This window comes from Halichoerus grypus, chromosome 6 (assembly GCF_964656455.1).
Source record: "Halichoerus grypus chromosome 6, mHalGry1.hap1.1, whole genome shotgun sequence".
NCBI classification, from domain to species: Eukaryota; Metazoa; Chordata; class Mammalia; order Carnivora; family Phocidae; genus Halichoerus; species Halichoerus grypus.
In genome coordinates this window covers 143,001,529-143,023,637 of record NC_135717.1, presented here as the reverse complement: position 1 = coordinate 143,023,637, position 22,109 = coordinate 143,001,529, and the positions used below count along the sequence as shown (strand labels likewise).

The 22,109-nt window shown below is 38.3% G+C and overlaps 2 protein-coding genes across 13 annotated transcripts in view; one reads left to right on the top strand and one right to left on the bottom strand.

Moving 5' to 3' along the window:
- METTL25 (methyltransferase like 25) overlaps positions 1-8,276 on the bottom strand; it is a 151,666-nt gene extending 143,390 nt beyond the window's left edge. For all 12 annotated transcript variants that reach the window (XM_078076373.1, XM_036085542.2, XM_078076369.1 and 9 more), the window contains exon 1: positions 7,987-8,276. In XM_078076373.1, coding sequence (XP_077932499.1) covers positions 7,987-8,245 — 259 coding nt within the window. In that variant the 5' untranslated portion in view covers positions 8,246-8,276. The remainder of the gene's footprint in view (positions 1-7,986) is intronic.
- Positions 8,265-15,274, top strand: CCDC59 (coiled-coil domain containing 59). The gene is made up of 4 exons (XM_036085543.2): positions 8,265-8,583; positions 9,676-9,988; positions 12,597-12,696; positions 14,781-15,274. The coding sequence occupies exons 1-4, from the start codon at positions 8,430-8,432 to the stop codon at positions 14,940-14,942; spliced, it is 729 nt and encodes a 242-aa protein (XP_035941436.2). The 5' UTR covers positions 8,265-8,429; the 3' UTR covers positions 14,943-15,274.
- Positions 15,275-22,109: the final 6,835 nt, after the last annotated feature.

Below are 22,109 nucleotides of genomic sequence, written 5' to 3'. Positions count from 1 at the left end.
ATTACAGTAGCAACCCAGGAACAGAGCTGACACTTGCCACTATCTTATGGTGTCTTATCATTTCCACACTTGAAGTCTCCTAAAAAGATCCAGAAAAACTGAAAAAGGGAAAATAGAGTTCAGGAAAATACATTAGGAGAGTGAATGAATAAAGTTGAATACAACAGAGTAAAACAGATGACACTAATTATTTCTCTGTTGTTTTCATTTTATATTTCAAACACATTTTCTGGCTTCATGTGTTTTGAATTAAACGTTAGCACAATGTCAATACATCACAATCACCACCATCACCACCAACAACAAAAACTACTTAGGATGGCCAAGAAGCAATGTAATCTATTAAGATGCAATAAAAATAATTTAAGAGAAAGCTCAACAAAATAATAACCTATCATAGGCATACACTTTCTGCGTTGTTCAATTAAAATGATAGTAAATTAATTATACAGATGCTCACCAAAAGGAACCAATTCTAAACATTTACTCAGCATCCAATCCTGGTAAGGGTCATTTGAGTGACAATAATAAGAAACAGGAGAAGTAGCATATGGCCTCAAGAAGCTGGAAGAAGGGAGTCAAGAGAGGCCCTGGAGGCTCAGGCTGGGTCTTAGAGCAGCCCTGGGCTTTGGCAGTCACCAAGGATGGCTTGCAGGTATAGAAACTGGATTTCCTGAGAGCCGAAGAGGTTTTCCACAACAGATTCTAAACAAAGTTACAAAAAATCGAAATACAAATTTATTAATATACATTGAGAAATATATTTATAATAATAACCCATATCATTCATTTGCTAGGACAGTCTCCTAATTTTAAAATTACAATTAGAATAAAGACAGATACTCTTAAAATTTTAATCAAGCTGGATAACTGGTTGTCTCTGTATTCTAGATCTACTTCTACTTCATAAAACATTTTGGCTACCCTAACTCAGACTATCATTTTTCTCTGTTTTTTAGAAGAATTTTGTAGACTTTATGAAAACCAATAAATTTCTGAAGATCAAGGGATGATTCATTTGAGAATGTTACGGATTTATATACCTAGTTATTACTTCCTAAAGACACAGCCTTGTTCCCTTGAAGGGGGTATAACAAAATCTTACCTCTGAGATGAGATACAGGAAACCCCTTTGTCCTACCAGCAAAGCATTTAGAAGCCATCTCTGGTGGTTTTTTCCTGCAGATGGTTAATCTCACCTACTTACGTAATGACTTTCAGAAATTTTAACCTGAAATGATGCCTGTCTTGATTTTACCTTCAAATTCTCAGGGTATCTTGTTATAATTTGCAATGTACTGAAAGAAGTATGACCTTTTCACATAGGGAAAAAAATAATTACTGATTTCTATCTCCTCAAATTAAAATACTTGGAACAAATCACATATGAACAACAATAATAAACATAGTATAGACAGAGATCACACCAGAAATAATAGCTGCCTAGTTCAGTATCACATTTCAAGGGGTACCTTCAGTAACACTCATTATAGTTCTATGCTTCACTTCATTCACTGGTTTTTTTGAACATTTTTTTATTTAAATTCAGTTAATTAACATATAATACATTATTGGTTTCAGAGGTACAGGCCTGTGATTCATCAGTCATTTAATACCTGGTACTCATTACAACACATGCCCTCCTTAATGTCCATCACCCAGTTACCCCGTCCCCCACCTCCTCCCCTCCAGCAAACCTCAGTTTGTTTCCTATGATTAAGAGTCTCTCATGGTTTGTCTCCCTCTCTGGTTTCATCTTGTTTTATTTTTTCCTCTCTTCCCCTATGATCTTCTGTTTTATTTCTTAAATTCCACGTATCAGTGATATCACTTCATTCATTCTTTAAGAATCATTTACTTTCCTCATGTCTATGCCAGAATCTGTTCAAGGTGCTAAGAATACGACAATGAAACAAGCAAACGCTGCACTTTGGTGCATATGGCTAATGATGTAGTTGCAACTACAGACAAGCCAGTTGACAATGACAACAGTGTGACATCTGTTAATATGGCAGAGAACAGAGGTTGTTACGGGGGCATATACATTTCCAGAAGTTCCTGACAATTTATGTCTTTCAAGGAAAGACACCATCACCACTGTAAGTATCATCACCATGATCATCATCATCATCTACAGCCACAGTTTACTGTGCCCATGCTATATTCCCAGTTCTACACTGGGTGCGATAGTACATCATCTTTAATCTTGACTACAACTCTGCAAAACAGGTAAAATTTTATTTCTGAAAAAGCAAAAAAAAATCAGCTGTGACAGATAGATGTCAGCTCACAACTGTCTCGGCACTGACATACAGGTCACAGTCTTCCCTACTGAATATGACAAATGTCACAGTACACCAATACCAGCCAAGGTCTGTGGCCATGACCGCTCCGTTATCATGTCCGAGCACGGACAAAAACAAGTCAACATGTTGGCTGGGCTGCGGCAGTTGCTGAAGGCCTGACCGAGGCTGTGGCTTTGCCTCCATGATATCTCACATTGGTGGCTAGTTGGTGCTGCGGTTAATGAGCTCCTAGTAACTCATTTTTTTTCCCCTGGGTCACATTATTCTTCAATTCTGTGAACATAGCTACTTAAATCCAACATCGGGGCTCACTTGGAATCAGTTTATCCTAAGTATGAATCACACTTTGCTTCTTTGCACATCTAGTAGTTTTGGGTTAAAAAGCAAAATTGCAGATAATTTGTTGTAGTGAATCCATTTTGTTTTCTAAGGGTTTTGTTGTAGCTGAAATTAATCCGTCTGGACTCAAACTGTGAAATCTATCTCCCATCAGTGTGAAGCGCTGATGTCTCTGCTCAATTACCAATTTACTAGCCTGCCCCCAGAGGGGATCCCTGAACCTGTGCAGTTCAGCAGTCAGACAGGATTTGGGTAGATTTTATGGTCAGATTGCAGGTCACAGAGGGTGACCTCTCTGTGGTTACCTTTGTCTCCAGGATTCCCCAGCCCAAATTTCCACTTGCTCTACAAGCCTTGAATTCTTTCCTTAAATACATGAATTCACTCAGGCTCCTGATTTTTGCCACCCACGCTGTGTACACTCTGGGAAACATGCTCTGTCAAAGGTGCAGTAAAATTGCAAATCTCGCCAGAAGCTCTCTCTCAAAGGTTCACTATCCCCCTAGTTTTGCCAGCAATAATGCTGGACTCTGCATGTGGCCATGCATGTGACCTCTAAACTTAGAAGTCATCCAGGGCAGAGCTTACATTTTAGATCTCAGCCCTTTCTGTGGCTGTCCTGCTTCCAGAATATACACCTTAAATTTCCATCTGCTCTATCTCTGAACTTTGTATTACTACCATGATCTGGTAAGGATGCAGCTTTCCACTGCCAGATCTAGCGGGGCTTGGAGCACAAAAGAAAGCAAGAAAGCCATTAACTCCCAGTTCTTACCCAATCAGTAGACACCTTCTATGGTAAATTCTTATCACCTACCTTTGGTCATCTTCCAGAACCTTCCAGTAGTTGTTTCCTTTTTTAATTATCTGGCCACTGTTTATCACTATTACTGCTAGAGAAACTATCTGACTTCTTCAAGTTGCCATTACGTGAAGTTATGTTACTAGCCTCACATCCCGTCTTCCTGCTTCCACCCTCCCCTTCTGAAAGCCTCTTCTCCACACAGAAGCCAGAGTCATACCTTTAAAACATAAATCACGTATCACACCCCCCACAAAATCCTTGAAGAGCATTACAATCTGCTCAGAGTAAAGGTCAAGCCCTCATATGGCCTGCAAAGTCCTATATAAAGTTGCCCCCCTCCCCTTGGGGCGCCTGGGTGGCTCAGTCGTTAAGCATCTGCCTTCAGCTCAGGTCATGATCCCGGGGTCCTGGGATCGAGCCCCACGTTGGGCTCCCTGCTCAGTGGGGAGCCTGCTTCTCCCTCTCCCACTCCCCCTGCTTGTGTTCCCTCTCTCGCTGTGTCTCTCTCTGTCAAATAAATAAATAGAATCTTTTAAAAAATAAATAAAATAAAGTTGCCCCAGACCACCTCTCAAACCTTATCTCTTAGCAGTCTCCCCTGGACCATTCTCCTGTGCTTCCAACACACCCAGCACACTTCAGCTTGCCTAAAACACCTCCCTCACTTAGTTGCATGACTGGCTCCCCTCACTTTCTCCAAGTTTCTATTCAAATTTTGTCTTGCTAGAGAAGACTTCCCTGATCACCCAATCTAAAATACCATTCCTCTCTACCATATACCCATCATCTTCACTTCCCCTTCCCTGCTTTGCTCTTCCTCGTTGTATTTACTGCCACTTGATCTCATTTATTTATGTTTATATATACATATACCATATATACATACGGTTTACTATATATCTATTCTCACTTAAACATACACTCTATGTGGCAGGAATTTTGTTGCATCCAGTATCATAACTGTAGGGCCTAGAACAGAGCCTGGTAGGTAGAAGGTGCTCAATAAAAGGAGTCAAATAAATGAATGGGTTAAGTGCTGTTATCTGTTAGGCATTATTGTATTAACTAATGTTACTTTCATAGTACCCCATCAATGGGCACTATAATTATCCCTATTACAGATAAGGAATCAAAGCACAAAGAGTTGAAGTCCAAGTTAACAAAACTAACAAGAAGTGGAGCCAGGATCTGAGCCCTGGCAGTCTCATCTGCAAAGCCCATTGCATTAGTCTGCTCTGGCTGTCATAACAAAATACCAGACTGGGTGGCTTGAACAACTGAAATTTATTTTCTCACAGTTCTGGAGGATAGAGGTGATGGCAGAGATAGTTCCTGGTGAAACTTCTATCCTTGGCTTGCAGATGGCTGCCTTCTCACTGTATCCTCATACAGTTTTTTTCTGTGTGTGCCCTCCTGATGTCTCCTCCTCTTCCTGTTGGATTAGGGCTCCACCCTTACTGACCTCATTTAATCCTAACTGCCTCCTTAAAGGCTCTATCTCCAAATATAGTCGCAATGGGGGGGGGTTAGGATTCTAACACATGAATTTTGGGAGGGCCCAATTCAATCCATAACATTTGTAATTTATACCCATAAAATACAGTTATTTTCAACATCTTCCCTTTTTATTTTAGAGAATTAAGTTTTTTTCTCTAGTTCTTTTTAGACAGACAGTGAAGAAACTTTCAGGATGCTGACCAGGCCATAACACCACCTGGCAAGTGAAATCTACTAAGATAGCTACACCGAGGATCTTCAGAAACAACTTGGTCTCATAAAACACCATATGATTGGGCCAAACATCTGCCAGTGTACTTTCACACACCGTGAATTAACTCAGTGCAGCTCTGGGAATTATGTTTATTTGTAACTTCTCATACAGAACCAGCAGAAAACCATACTTCTGGTGAGTCCTTGATGGAAACCCATTCATCTCCTTGGTCCTCCTTAAACACACCATGCATGCTCCCATCTCAGGGCCTTTGCACTTCCTGTTCTCTCTGTAACACTTCCCCTCCAGATAGCTTCATGACTCATTTTTCTCCTTATCTAGGTTTCTTTTCTAGTTATCTACATGAATTCTTGCTGGAATAACCTATTTAAAATTGCAAGCATACTTTCTTCCTGCACTTCCCCTATCTATTCTTCCCTTCTCTACTTGATTTTTCTCTGTGGCATTAAAAGAAAAAAAAAATAGCCTCTTCCCTCTACAATGCAAGCAAGATGAAGGTAGGGGTTGTTGTTTGTTTTATTTGCTGCTATTTCCCTAGCTCCTAGGAAAGTGCTCCTAGCACACAGGAGACACTTAGTAAATGTTTGCTGAATGAATGAACAAACTTCCCCAAGGTTATAGAGCTAGTAAGTGGTAGAACTGGAATTTGAACCACATCTGAACAAAAGCCTAAAAATTTAACTGCTAAATTATACTGTACATAGCAACCATGTGATGTAAGTTTTAATAAGATACAAATATAGTCAAAGAGCAAAAACTGCTCTTCTCTGACACAAACAGACCTCATATAGTGATAGAGAAACTTAGTGTGAATAAAAATTAGTATTCCTTACAAGCTATAAAAATTCATTCTTTATTATACTACAGGCAGCTGACCAATTGTACAATTGAATATTTTGTATAAAAGTTTGCAGGGCCAGAAACTTTTCAAAAGTAAACAACGTAGTCTAGTTTCCATTGTTGGATAAATAAAAAATTGGTTGTAAGGTTTTCCCAAAAGATGGTAATATTCTATTCCTAGCCCAAGAGAATGAATAAGTAGGATAATTCATTCATTCGCCAAATATCATTAACCATTTAACCAAGCATTGTACTAGGGATATAGCAGTGAACAAAACAATTCTTACATTTTTAAAGGGGAAACAATAAAAACAAAACAAAAAATAAGGAATGTATTCGTGTCATAAAAACGTTGGTTTTGCAATAAATGGCCTTTGTAATTTACTCCTAAATAATTCAGAGTAAAATTTTATCACAGTGGTGAAAACCTCAGATGACCCAGGTTGGAATCTCCATTGCTGTGACCCTGGCAAATTGCAAACTTCAAATTGCAATTCCACAAATAGGGGAAAACAGAACCCGTCTTGCAAGTCTGCTATATGTAAAAATGTTAAATGTTGAAAAAGAAAATATGCAAGAAAATATCTAGCACACTGCAGGGTAAATAATATCAAATAATAATATTATTATTATTAGGCTATATAAACAATTTAATTCTTCCATTGTGTGAAACTCCATATGAAAGTCTTAGGCTTCATATTTAATTGTAGTTTCCTTTCTTTTTTGGGAAGCTACCACGAGTCATTCATTCATTCATTCATTCAACAAATGTACACGGAGCCAGGTATTTTATTAGGTGCTAGAAATACATCAGTTTACAGGACAGACACAGTCTCCAAATTGCCATGTTATCATAAGTACTGGGTATTACGAGAGCAAACTGATAGTCTAACTTTTCAACAAGAAACAGTAACTTTAAAGAAACCAGTATTTACCAAGTCCTGTTACAGGAGACCACTCTAGTGGTACTTTGCATTTTGGAGAATGCTCAGTGAATAAAGTTCACTACCAAGGGCAAGGTTGGGAATGCCTAGAAGCAAAGTAGAAGCCATATGGGGTCCTCGCATCATTCTACTTCTAAAATGGACTCACCTTAGCAGAATTTAAGTTTCTCGAGGGCAAGAAACCCAGAGCCTACAAAAATTCATGGCACATAGCAGATACTTTATAACAGTTTCAAGTGAACTAGTACATATTCCAGTTCTTCACTACTACCATCCTAATCCCTGATACAATCATCTCTTTCTTGTACTACTGAAAAACCTTCTAACCGGCCTCAGTTGCTGCTCCATTAGTCTGTTCTTCAAATAACCAAATAACTATTAAAATTATTTTTTCAAATGTGAGATTAAGTCCTTCCAAATGTTTCCCATCACACTGATCACACCTGCCATTTCCCAGGGCCTGGCTCTAACCACTCATACTTTCCTCCTAAACCTCAACCAGCCCCGCTCTTCCGTGCCTCTGCGGTTCCCAGAGCCTGAACTCCTTTCCTGTGGCTCACGGCAGGCGGGCGCCTTCTCATGCTTCTGCCCACCTAATTTAAAGCAGCCTCCTCACACAATCGCTATCACGTTTAACTGTTTTTATTTTTTCTTGGCCATTATCAATATTTGAAATTATCTTGGTGTGTTTCATTAAGTGTTGATTTATCTTCCGCCTTGTTCTGCTTGTTCTGCTTGTTTCCCTCCAGTCAAGAAACTGTCCAATTACTCAAAGAAACGCCCCTGCGCGACTTCCTGTTCTATTTAAATTGGGAAATACACTGGGACCCAAGGACAGAGAATCCGGAAGAACGTCCCGGGCCCACCCCGCCACGAACCTGACTCCACTTCCGCTGCCCCCAAGCCAGCCTCTGCCCGCCATGCAGCACACCTGTTTCCGCTCGTCTTACGCTAGGGAGACGCTTTGCTAGAGTGGACGGTCTTTCCGCTCCCTGCCCGCCCCGCCCACCTGCCATTTACCTGATCGTCTCTCAGCTTCCACCAGGAGGCGCGCCTCCGGAGGCCGGGCCTCCGCCTCTGCCACTGACTTCCTCAGTACCCTCAGCACGGTCTCCGGGGGCAAGTCGACCAGTTGCGCCCACACGGACTCCGTGTAGAAGTCCACCGTATGTGCGTTGGAAATGCACAGGGCTTTCCTCAGGAACTGCAGCAGCTCCTGCAACGTGGCACGCAACGTGAACAGGTCCTGGGTCACTGGGAGCGGGAAAGAAGCCGCCATGACGCTCACCCTCCCGGGCTGTAGGTGGCGCAAACGTAGCCGCAAGGCGAGGACTCGGTCGCAAGTAACAGACCGGATGAATAGAACTCCGATCTGGACTCTAGTTGGGTGATTGATTGCTTTTGTCTCATGACGTATTTTAACAGCGTCCGTTGCGTTTTTCTGGCGACTTGGTTGGTGTGCCATGGCGCCGGTAAGGCAGGTAGCGGAGTGGTCGGCAGGGGATTTTGAGACGCGTAGCCAAGGAGTTTCTTCGGTCGGATTCAAGAATAAGAACGTGAGGCAGAGGACTTGGCGATCTAATCATCCGCAGGCCTTCGCGGGGAGCGTTCGCGAGGGTATGTAAGAAGACAGCCTTTTACAAATCTTAAGGCCTGCGAAATCTTAGGATACGCTACCCGCCGGAGCAGGGAAGAAGGATTTAGGAACCAGACCCGGCCCGCCTTAGGGCAGAGAAAGCCATTCTTAAACCCGCTGAAGCCGTGGGGCTCCCAGAACTGTGAATGGGAAGATGAGTCAGTGTTGCTAACTGTAATTCTTTAAGTGTCTCCTCCGACTTAACCCCATTCTTAATCAGAATTGTTTTTCTCTGCAGTTTTCCGGTGAAACCGTAAGTAGAGCATCTGTGGGTCCACAGTTTTCCAGTCTTTTCTTACTGATCTTTCTTTGCTTCGCTTTAGTTTGTGTTTTTATTTGTCTTGCTGTCAGCAAGTTTCCTCAAATTCCATTTGGAATGTTTAAGTCTTTTTTTTTTTTTTTAAGATTTTATTTATTTATTTGACAGAGACAGAGATAGCGAGAGCAGGAACACAAGCAGCGGGAGTGGGAGAGGGAGAAGCAGGCTTCCCCCCAGGACGGAGCCCGGTGTGGGACTCGATCCCAGGACGCTGGGATCATGACCTGAGCCGAAGGCAGACGCTTAACAACTGAGCCAGCCAGGCGCCTGTGGAATGTTTTAAGTCTTAAATAAGTTCAACTTTCTCATAACTGCTAGCTGTACAGAAAATCATACACCATCTCTCTTGTAGGAATTAGTTTAGTCGTAGAGTGTTTCTCTAAGGTAAAATAATTGATGTGAGGGTTTTTTTTAAGTATTGAAGACCTAGATTAATTGTTTTAGATGTATTAAAGAATTTGTTTTGATTTGGGGTACAAAATCAAATTGGAGTTGTGTAACTAGTCATTTTCTCTTCTTTGGGATTATCACTGAGCGTGCATGACTGATTTTAGCCAGGTCTTTTTGCAAAGGACCAACATATAATTCATTCATTCCCTTAAACTTGTTTTCTTGAAATGACATTTTAAAGCAAGTTAGTGTAATTCTAGCTTGTGAATGTGATGTAAAAAGTTTTCCATTTTAAATTAACAGCTACATTTTTCATGCAATTTATTTTCTGAGAAAGTAATTTATGACTGATATTGTTCAATAGGGCAAGGCTTTGCATTCCGAAGAAAACTGACGATTCAGCAAAATTACAGGAAATTGCTATGGAAGGAAAAGAAGGCCCGAACCTCACAGGAATCCCAATTCACAGATCGATACCCTGAGCATCTGAAACATCTTTATTTAGCTGAAGAGAAAAGACTCAGGAAGCAACTTAGAAAAGTTGAACAGCCTTTGTCAGAAGAACAAGCTGATCAACCTTTGCCAAAGGAACAGTGTGACATCGACCAAGCTTTGTCAGAAGAGCATTGTAGTTTTGAGCAGCCTCAGTCATCAGAACAATGTAGCATAAGAATAAAGTATGTATTATCTTCCTTTCAAATCCTTTATTTTTAAAAAAAATTTTCTTAAGATTTATTTATTTATTTCAGAGAGAGAGTGAGAGCGAAGGGGGGAGGGGCAGAGGGAGAGAGAATCTCAAGCTGACTCCCCGCTGAGTGCAGAGCCCAACATGGGGCTCTGTCTCAAGACCGTGAGACCATGACCTGAGTTGAAACCAAGAGTCAGATGCTTAACTGACTAAGCCACCCAGGCACCCCTCAGATCCTTTGTTGTAGATATAAGTAGTGTTTTATGAAAGAGATTATAGCACAGTTTATGGAATTAGAATTTTTTTTATTTAAGGCATTATAGAAATCACAGTGGATTATGTGAAAATATTTTCAAGGAAGCTTTCTTTTAGCTTAAATGACTGCATTAGGCTAGTTTAGGTTAATGGAAGAAGTAATGAAATTGGAATGAAAAGATCTGGGTTTTGGATTTCAGCCTCTTGAGTATATTTAATTTTTTTGGACCATGGTTAACTCCTGTTATTAACACATGTTTAAAAAAAAAACTAACTTTTGAGAGGTATTATAGTGTAGTGGTTAATATCAGACTGGAGCTGGACACATATTGGTGCCTGGTGTCCTCTTCTTTTCTTTGAAATGGAGACAGTAATAAGTATGTAATTCAGAGCTCCCATGTTGTACAATTCTAGAATGGGTTATTCACATAGACCCCATGGTATCGCTGACCCATCTCATGATGTTGGGAAGTGAGTTCATTTATATAAGGTACTTAAAAAGGCGAATGGCACATAGGAAGTGCTTCATGAATGTTAACTGCTGCCGTTAATACTATTCTGGATTTTTTTTTCCAGAGGACATAGACTTGGTCCCAATTAAAAAACAAATGGCACAACTGTGTAACACTTCGGTTCTATAATAGCTAACTTACAAAGCTTTCTGCACACATATCTCAAGTTAAAAAACTGTTGAAACCTAAACCAGCAGAAAATCCACTTGTTACTTGGTACTGTAACTTTTTAGTTCACTAAAATACTGTGCTTTAAAGTTGTTAACTATTTGTGGTAAAAGTAACAGGAAATAAGATCCTAGGAAAAAGTGTAATGGAGATAGAGACAGAGACATTAAAAATTCAATTTTTTTAGTAGGCTTGTGCATCATATTATTTAATAATGGATGTAAAGCTCTGGCAAATCTAGAAATGTAGATTTCAGTCATTCCTGGTAATAATTGAGGTGAAGAGGGTTAAACCATGAGACATGATATGAAAGTAACAATCATATTCTTAAAGATTACTTATTTTGAGGTCAAAGCAGAAAAAATTATTGAAAAAGTTAAGTAGAACTGTCGTAATTGGAGAAAGGGGAATACAGAGACAGTGAAGTCAGCCGAAGAAAGTTGTGCAAAGTAGGGATTGGTCATCTATCAAATACTATAGAGTCCAAGAAAAACAGGACTAAGACCAAGTCTTTAGATTTATGGTCTAGGTAATCATTGGTGATTTTGGAGAGATTTTAATAGATAACCCTTACTAAGATTTTGACCTTGCGTCCACGTGGCGTCTGAAGCCATGGTCATGGATATTACTGTCTAAAGAATGGAGACCAAGAAGAGAAACACTTGGGGAAATGCCTGGAGCAAGGAAGAAAAAAACGATCAGGAGAGAAGAATGTTACTAGAACTAAGGGAGTGAAATTTTCAAAAGTAGTGAATGGTCAATTAAATGAGACTGAATAGTGCCCATTGACTCAATCTTCATATTTATTGAGGTCATCACTGTCTTGGCATGGACTGTTTCATTGGAGAGAGCAAACACCAGATTGCAAAGAGTTAAGGAGTGAATGTGAAGGAAAAAAAAGGAGTGAGTGTGAAGGGACTATTGTAGTCTATTCACTATTCTTTCTAGGTACTTAACTTACGAAAGAACAAAGAAAAGACTGATAGAAGAGTACATAGAATCTGGTGATGAGTAATTTATGCATTTGTTAAGAAAGCAGCTGCTGAAACCTGTTTTATTGTGGTTGTGAGCTGACGTAGTGAAAAATTGAGACTGGAAGAAAGAATATTAATCACTGAATCAGATAGCTTGAGGAAATGGATGGAATCTGAGCCTAAGTGTCTGGGGACACCAGAGAGCGAGAAGTACTTCCAAGATAGAACAGTTTTAAATGGGGACTACCTTGAAGGTGTGGTCATTCATGACTGAGTAGATGAATTCAGAGACGATCGAAGCACTTTGGGATTAAAGTTCATGTCATCCATAACTTCTGTCACATCCTTCAATTTAATGCCTTTTTCAGTCATTTCTGCCATTGTGCTAGTTTCCTGTTTGTTAACATTTAGGATCTTTCACAGCTTTCTGTATTGTCCGTGGTTGAAATATTTCTCCAAGAGTCTCCATTTACCACTTTTTAATTATGTCTTGAAAGCTGTAACTCTAGCATGTAATTTGGGTATTTTACTAATACGGTTTTGTTCTCTTTCTGCCAGCCTCTCTTCCCTGCTCTATTAATTTGCATCAGTGAGATTTTCCTATGCAAGTACTGTATTTGACATAATTGAGTCATAATTTTGGTTGTCACTTTTCATCCTTTGACTTGCATATCTTTATCTTAAAAAGCTCCATTACTATTTCAAAGAAAAATAAAAAGAAAACATCAAATCAAAAAGCACAGGAAGAATATGAACAAGTACAGGCTGAGCGTGCTGCTAAGAAACAAGTAAGATCTTTTAAAATACTTAGATCCTTTTTTTAAAAATTTATTCTAAATGTAGATGTATATAAAACTGTTGTTTCTTAGTATGTGCATATAGTATGTTCTTTGTAAATATTTGCTGAATAAATGAGTAGTTTGAGCAGAACTGTAGAATTTCAACAAATTCCTTGATCGTTTATATTATCTTTGAGAAGAGATACTAGTTGGTCAAGAATAGGATTTTAAAGTCACTGCTCATAGGTTATGAGCGCGTGGGACAACATTTTTCAAGGGTATGGTCTGAGAAGTTGCACTTTTAACAAGTGCCTCAAGAAATTCTTAGTATAAAAAAATTTGAGACCTACTGATGTAAGTAAAGTATAGATGATTATCATAATTTTACGTTGAAGTAAGTAAAAATCAGAGAGAGGCATTAGAATAAAATATTTCTTTTCTCTGAAGAGTTGATCTTGCCTATTAAAAAGCTGCCTAGGTTAACTTAGCAAAAAATTACCACTTTTTATTATTCAGAAACCCAAAATTAAAAGTCTTTTTCAAATGAGTACAATAAAATTATCCACAGCTTCAACAAAATTCTGTTTGCTCTGTGGTTTTTATTTTTTGTATTGAAGATATATTAATCTATCACTTTAAAAAGGATAGCACATCAATCAAAAACTACTTTAAAGATGGCACTGACATTATTTTATGTCTTAGCTTTAGAATTTGTATAAGAAATCTGGAAGTTTAACATCTAAAATTCTCATGATTATTCTTAAACTGGTAGACAAGGGTGAAGCAGAAACATTTCTCTATGTAAGTAATGGACATTTGTTTCATAGCTTGTTACATTATACTCTTCTAACCAACCATCTGATATCTGCCACCTTTGTAAATAGCATACCAGATAAGGTAAGGACCATTACACTATAAAACATTTAGTATCCTTTTAAAATTTTCTTTATAAATACTAGGGATTTGTAGTCATGAAAATTGACAGTTTCTTAGAATTTATAGATATCGAATGTCAGTATAAAAGCTAATACCCAATTCACGAGAAATCAAAGAAGCACCCATAGTAGATGGTAAGACTGTAATTTTTTTTTTTTACTTTGTTTAGAGAAACTCCATGGAGGTAAATTAGACTGTATATGCCTAAATTCACAAATAAGTTCCAGATCTTTTGTGCTTACTAAAATATATGAAGTACTATGCCATAGGAAATCATAAGTTTGAGTGCTAGTCAGACTTTGAATTCACAAGATCTAGATATGAGACTTGGCTCTACTGGGTATTTGGGGCAAATCACTTTCATTATCACTGAGAATCAGCTCCTCATCTGTAAGATGAAGATCATAGCCTATCATGAAAGTTTTACAAGATTGGAATATGCTCTGATGGGAAAGCACTTTGATAATTATGGTACCATGCAAATACAAACTGTGTCATTTGGGGGCTATGTTACCAGGGAAATTGCGAAACTGTACGTAGTGCATTATTTAAGAACTTTCATCTAACTTTTATATTTAATTTAGTAAAATGTTCTGCATTTCAAATAGTGGTTTTCAGGTTTACATATAAATTTGAATTATTTTTCTTATGCTCAAATGTATTTGAGTCTTTATCTTAGCAAATCAAATGAGCATGATAAGTCTTAATCAAAATCATAATGCCTAGCAGTGTTTTGCCGAGTGTATAGTCAGTAAATGTTTCCTGAATTAAATCTTTCAAAAAGAATACCAGACATTCTGGAAGTGAAGATTTTTGTATTATATAGAATAGGTAATCTCTAAAGTCTCTTCTAACTCTGGCAGATCTAATTAAATGATGAAATCTTACATAAATATGCCTTCTTTCCTCTCTGCTCTAATTTTAGTTGTATCCAAAGAATTAAAAATTTGTAATAAGTACATTATTCTATGTTATAGCATGCATTATAGTGTAAAGGCAAAGAGGGTACACTACTTTGGTGACAGGTAACCCCTCCCATTTTGCAAAATATAAGACAAGCCTAAAGCATTCCCGTGGTGATAGCTATTTCAACACAATTACTGAAATATGTCTGTTGTTTGTTAACTAATGGAATTTATATATGTTAATAATTTTAGGAATTTGAGAAGAGAAAACAAGAGAGAGAAGAAGCTCAAAGGCTCTATAAAAAGAAGAAAATGGAAGCATTCAAAATATTGAGCAAAAAGACTAAAAAGGGCCAACCAAACTTGAATTTACAAATGGAGTATCTTCTTAAAAAAATACAAGAAAAAAATTAAATCAGACATCTTCTTAATTAAGGATTAAAATATCTGCCCTCTACTGAGTTCTTCTGTGTATGTACTGTACCTCCTAACAATTAACTAAATTTGTTAACATAAAATAGATTGCAAAGCTGTACTAAGTATAAAATGTCCAAATATTTTTATTTTTGTGAAAGAAAATTTTCTGTGTATGCTCTACATAATATGATTTGTTTCTTATTTATTTGCCTTTCAAGGAAGGTGGCCCAAAGAACTGAAAGAACTTTTCTATTTGAACATGTTTAAGCATGTAATATTTTTGTACCATATGAAAATCAGATGAAATAAAATGTTTTGAAAATAACGGAGCACAACTTTCAATGAATCATTTCAATGAAATGTTTACATTTAGTAATCAGCTGTTAACGGTTTTAAATTCAGAAACCTGAGAGCAGGCTACAGAGGTGCTGAATCTACCTTCTACCCCCACCGAATTACCACATGGTCTTTTATAAAGTAGAGTTTGGTGTAAGAATTCCATCTGGTATTTACAAACGTTCTCCTAAGTGGAAACACAAAGCTTGTTGGTGTCAAATCTTGAATGATGTTGGAAACTGAGCAGTGTCACAGCAAGAATTAAGCTTTTCAGATTCTGTGGGACCCTATTATGGAAGAATATTGTCACTGAACATTAGCAGTGTTGTCTCTCTTGGTACCTTTGTGAGCCGAGGGAAAAGACAGGGATACTGCTTCTCCTGCCTCCTTGCAATCACTACAAAATGAGAAGGGCTTGCTTATCATCATTAGAAACAAAAGGACCATATGAAAATATTTATAAAACATTGTATAATAAAGTTATATAAATGGTAGCAGATGCAGCCTGCTACTGCATTAAGGTTTTAGGGAGCCTTGGCACTCTACTGATCACTTTGCATTTAAAAGTGCAATAGGAGATGCTGAGGAAACAACTTGGTAAAGGAGGAATTCTTTGTTACGTAGAAAAACATGGCTTAGGAATTTGCAATACATTATATTACCTTTAAGACGAGCCACGAGCCAACTGTAAAAGCCTAAATGTGGCTACATCAGTAATGAGAATACATTGTAAAACAGTAAAAATTTTCAATTAATTGCTGTATAGCATGTGTTTTACTTCGAGACACTTTACCAGGATAAGACAAGGGAGACACTCAGGATGGGACAAGGGAAGAGAGAGATCTAGTCCTTTTGAGAGATGAGTAAAAATTAGTTGAGTTCATTTTAAAAATGTTGAGCAGCTGCTGTATGTGCAAGGTCCGTGTTAAGGAATTAGTCTTAGAAAAGAACTTCCTCCAAGCAACTTAACAGAGCAATAAATGCCAAATAATAACATCACAGGACAAAAGTAATCTGTTAGGATCAGGTACAAAAAAAAAAAGACTTCACTGTGCTAGGGAATCGCACACAGAACTTCTTACAAGGTACATTCAAGGGTCCTACTTCCAAGTTTTGGATAGCATCAGTGGGTTCAGTAACACGTTTTAACAAACAACTTGTGATTCTGTTGTGGGTGGTCCTCAGGACACATTTCCGGAAGCACTGGAACAAGGTCCTCAGTTTTCTGAGAAATTTCATGTGGTTAAAGACATTAAGGATAGTTTCATGGATGAGATGGCATGTAGGAAAATCCTTTAAGGTTGTGAAGTGAAGACAGCATGAGGAAAAGATGAAGAAAGCCTGGGATATATTTAAAAGTTTATTTAAAATTCTTAAAAATAGTTCCATGTATGTTATTATGGGTGGGGGCTAACACTTCCTATCCATTGCTGATGTTCTCTTTCCTGTGGAGGTGGCACCCTCACCTTAACACTCATGGTCTCCTTGCTATTCTTAATTTTTATGCCCAGCAAGGTAGTGACTTATCTAAATGATAATTTGGGGAGACCACCTGGGCCTGCCTGCACAGTGCATATACTCTTGATTACTATTCTTTTTTTTTTTTTTTTTTAAAGATTTAATTTATTTGACAGAGAGATGGCGAGAGCAGGAACACAAGCAGGGGGAGTGGGAGAGGGAGAAGCAGGCTTCCTGCCAAGCAGGGAGCCCGATGCAGGGCTCGATCCCAGGACTCTGGGATCATGACCTGAGCCGAAGGCAGACGCTTAATGACTGAGCCACCCAGGCGCCCCTCTTGATTACTATTCTTATACCAAAATTATAAAGAACAGGCAGTATTGATGGAGGGTAGGAGGGAGATGAGCATGGAGGCAGAGCAAGGGAAAGACCTGTGTTTGGGGGAATGTAACATCTAAAACCAATTTGTGCTGCCTGGGTCAGTACATCAAGAAATAAAACAAGAATGAAACTTAAGGGAATATGGTATACAAGTGCAGAAGCCTTGGGTGGCTAGAGCTTGTAGTTTTAGAGCTTAGACTTCAATACATGGTCTTGGCATGTTTGTAGGGGCTTATACTGGGCCATTAATTTGATTTTTATAAATATGCGGTAGGCTTTTAATTGCTGCCATTTTGCCAAGATACATTAAGCCTTAAGGCACATGAGATTTTGATCTGAAGTTCAGGGTAGTTTCGTCTACAGAAATTTGGTTATTTCTACAGAGGCAGGGTGCAATATTGAGTCTCCAGAAGTGTACAGGCCTCAACAAAGAAGCAGGGTGGGGAGTGGAAGTGGTGGAGACACACAGGCTTCAGCAAAGGCACAGAATGAGGGAGTGGGCTCACCCAAACCCTGACCTCCTGGATGACCTCAGCCAACGCCAGCCAAGAGGAGGCTCCACGAGCTACCCTGGCGGTGCTGGTATTGAAGGCATCGGCAAGCGCAGGCAATAGGGGCAGGCTCCTGCAGCTTGTCCGTGAACTCTATTTAATCTAATGTATGAAGAGCAGGGACCTCAGTGGAGGCTGCAGCGACACTAGAAAGCAACCACATTTAGGATTTCATGGTAGAAAAAATAGAGCTATGCTACAGCTTGACTGTTTCAGTATTTGCTGCTCTTAAACTTCAAGGCACAAACTTGTATGCAGTACAGATTTCTATATCCTCATGACTTATTTTATAACTGGAAGCTTGTACCTTTGGGCTCCATTCATCTTCCCCCACCTGCCACTTGATTTAATATAGTTTATAGATGGATTTTATTTTTAAAATTACAAAGGCATCCACTGTTACTGTGTCTACTGAAAATACAGCCATTAAAGCAGCTCCATTACATAATATTGGATCTTCCCAGGTAGCAGAAGCCATCGCTGACTGAAGCCTGTACTCTGGCAAAAGAGAGAAGATAAAACGATAGTAGATATGATTTCAGAATTGTTTCGTGATTTAGAAATGCTATGAAACCTGGAGGATTTATGAATTCAGATATGTTGACTAATGGTGAGAAGGATATTGATGACTTAGTGGAAGCTGTCCAGAGCTCACAAGGAAGCAGTGGTTATGAAGATAGAAGTGCATAGGCAGACCAAAAGCCAATGGCGCTGGCCTTGCGGTGCTATGTGCTAAATGAGCACATTTTACCATCCCAGCTCTATGAGATGCCTCTAAGTCGAGGTCTCTCCCCACCAAACCTCCAGACAGGTCATTTTCTCAATTTAAGCAGGCTACAGTTGACTCACAGCAGCTAGATCAACTTTCTGAAAAACAAAATTGGCCATCAGGGAGATGGAGGCCAGAAGTCTGAAATCAGGGTGTTGAAGGGTCATGCGTCCTGTGAAGGCACCAGGCTTTCTTCATCTTTTCCTCATGCTGTCTTCACTTCACAACCTTAAAGGATTTTCCTACATGCCATCTCATCCATGAAACTATCCTTAATGTCTTTAACCACATGAAATTTCTCAGAAAACTGAGGACCTTGTTCCAGTGCTTCCCGAAATGTGTCCTGAGGACCACCCACAACAGAATCACAAGTTATGAGATGTTGCCTGTTAACTGATTATACTTAGTAATTTAGCCTATCTTACGGTCAATTTTGCAGGGTGTACAAGGTCCTTTAGAGATGGCGAAGGAGTATTCCATTGGTCAAAGAAAGTTCATCATTGGTTGGTTCCACTTCTACCTGTGGTTGTGTTTATATTAATGCAGTGCCATCATACAGGGTTCAGAATATTGTTATCTCAATAGGGCCAGTTCTGTCACTGAACCTCTGAAACACAGACACAGACACACTCAAATGATGAGTCTATGCAGAGTAAGCCAAATTCTTTGTGGTCAAACCTTCTCCCCTGGGATGGAAGAATAACCACAAGAAGAGACTGATGAACTTTGGCCTCTTGGGCACACCACATACAAAGCAGAGACAGCCAAATGCCATAATCCTAAATTGGCAAAATCACATGCAAAGCAGAGGTGCTTAGCTGGTATAATCCTAAAATGGGCATCATACAAACACTCCAATTATCCCAGTGCTTACTTAACCCAGATATAGCCATCTAATGGACATCACTGAGAGATCTTGTTTTTCTAATATGGAACAGAGACGGTTCACCGTCTTGTCATTATAGAAGACCTAGTCCATTTCTTCTTCCCCAAATTTTTTTATGAGAGCCTCCTATATTTGGTCTGCTATTATTTATATATAATTTTATTACTATATTTTATTATCTATTATCTATTATATATATTGCATATATAATATTAATACAACAGAAATAGAGAATCTTGTAGAAGGAACTGGCTTGGGTTGAAAAGTGTTGAGTTTGTTCAATTTACATCTGAGTAGACCTCAATTTATCTGTTCACCACAGTGAAGAAAGTCAAGTGGATCTTTAATACCATCCACTTCCTCTCAACATCCTTAGGAAAAAGTCTTTTGGAAATTCTGCTTAAGTTCATTACCATGGTAGGAGGTTTGGAAGGTTACTTTTTGTGTTTTAAATGTAGATTAAAATCTGAATTCATTTAAAAACATTAGCATATTTGCGTGACTTGCATTTTGTGCTTGCATATTGAGAAGAGTAATTTGGATTTCTTTGTTCCAATCTATGTATAATTTGGCATAGTATCAAATGTATCATCTTAAATTGTAAATACTCAAAATAACTGTCTCCCTTAGTAAAAACTGAAAAACTGCTAAATTCATCCATTACATCCTTACCCCCATTTCTAAACAAATTTACTTTTTGTATGCTTTCGTGACAAATTAATTTTAAAAACCTTAGTTTTTTTAAGTAAGCTCAATGGCCAATTTGGGGTTTGAACTCACAACCCTGAGATTAAGAGTTGCATGCTCTACCGACTGAGCCAGCCAGGTGCCCCTTAAAAATCTAATTTTTAATCAGAGAAGGGAGTTTACAATTTATAACTCATGGTTAGCCCTTTAGAAATTTTTTTGAGATGTATTCTGCATCATGAATTACCACAATTGATAATTCTCAACATTTAAATATTCTTCACAGGGTATATACTCTGTCATCAACTTTAAAGTCTTATTCACATTCTTTAATTTTATAGGAATGTTTTTACATTAGTGGCCTAATAAGTGAGCCATCCACATGAGTCATGATGACAACTCTTCAGTGTACATAGAGGTTTTAGCAATAATGGGATATGTACTATTCTAGAAATCAGAAACCACTTATCTGGTGTGAAAGGAAAGAATTGTTCTTTGCTATTAATTGAAATAGTTCATGAGCTTGCAGTATTTTTCTGTCCCAGGAATAACTAAAACTAAGAAACAATGATTAATGTAGAATGTGAAAGGGACAAATATGCTTGAATTTTTAACTTATATAATTTGACTAGGAATGGAGTCTATATTTAGAGTTGTGATTACAAATTAGTATCTTTTTGCCACTTTCAAAAAAGCTATTAAAGAATATGAGAGCTAGTTTAAATGTTCTACCTTGGGACACACAGCAGATGACAAATTCAGAGCTTGGCTCCTGATACTGCTTCAGAATTAGACCCCGAAATAGTAATAAATACTACTTCTAGGTCTTTCTAAAAATGGCTCAATTAACTGCACTCAGGTACATTTATTTCATCTAGATTTCATCAAAACAGAATTCTAAATATAATTTAGAAATGAGAACATATGAAGTAGAATACTGAATTATTTATTCAAGGTCACACAACAATTTGGTTTCTGAGCTTAAACAAAAACTCGATTTCCTAACATTCACCCCAAGCTGCTATGTGGTTAAGTCTAGAAATTCCATCTGTGAAATTTCAATCAAGACAGATGTATTTAAGCCCTTTGAAAACTTTGCTTGCTCTGTAATTCCACATTTCAGACTGATTATTATATAGGCATTCACAGTGGTCTTTTTTTTTTTTTTTGACAGTACATGCTGGTACAGCATTTGGCACCCTTTGCAGTAACCATGACACATACACATTCAAGTAAATTAACATCCCAGTCTTAATGGACTCATCTGGGTTGACCAGTATGATCTCCATAGAATACAAAGCGAGGCTTTAGCTAGCAACACTGAAAGCAGTAAGCTTTCCTAGTTCCCTCCCCCTCTTAAATTCGTCTTCCTTTTAAAATGACATTCCTGTCCAGTGCCTGGGTGGTTCAGTCGGTTAAGCGTCTGCCTTCGGCTCAAGTCATGATCCTGGGGTCTTGGGATGGAGTCCCGCATTGGCATCCCTGTTCAGCGGGGAGTCTGCTTCTCCCTCTCTCTCTACCGCTCCCCCTGCTTGTGCTTTCTCTCTCATGCTCTCTCACTCTCTCAAATAGAAAAAAAAAAAATGACATTCTTGTCTACAGGTATCCATCTAACATTCCATGTTTGAGATTTTGGAATCAGTGGAAAAGAAAGGAGGGATGGGAAAAGCATTTAAAACCAATTAATGTTCATATGAAGATTAATCACATTTCTCCTATTTACAAGTTGTGTGACTGCAAAATTGTTTACCATCTCTGTGCCCCAATTTACCTATCTGTAAAATGAGCATGGTAATATAGGTTCATAACTTATTTTCCAAAACCCTTGGGTCCAAGAGTGTTTCAGATTCAGAATGTTTTGAATTTTAAATATGTAATTCAGCACAAACACCACATATTTACATAACAGTCACAGCAGGGTCTCAAGCTGCATATTAAAATTGCTTCAGTAAACCGAATATTCAAACTAAGAGATGATTCGAGAATATAAATAGCCTCATATCAATTCAGGTCAAATCTTTGCCTGTATGAAAAAACAAACAAAAAAAAAACCCAAAGTTTTCCAGACTTGTCTTTTAAAACTGTAGGTAAAAAAA

Excerpts from the sequence above, each read along its gene's own strand:
- CCDC59 (XM_036085543.2), top strand. The coding sequence starts at position 8,430 with ATGGCGCCGGTAAGGCAGGTAGCGGAGTGGTCGGCAGGGGATTTTGAG. Across the intron at positions 9,989-12,596 it reads CAATGTAGCATAAGAATAAA|CTCCATTACTATTTCAAAGA; the intron begins GTATGTATTATC and ends TATCTTAAAAAG. Across the intron at positions 12,697-14,780 it reads AGCGTGCTGCTAAGAAACAA|GAATTTGAGAAGAGAAAACA; the intron begins GTAAGATCTTTT and ends TAATAATTTTAG.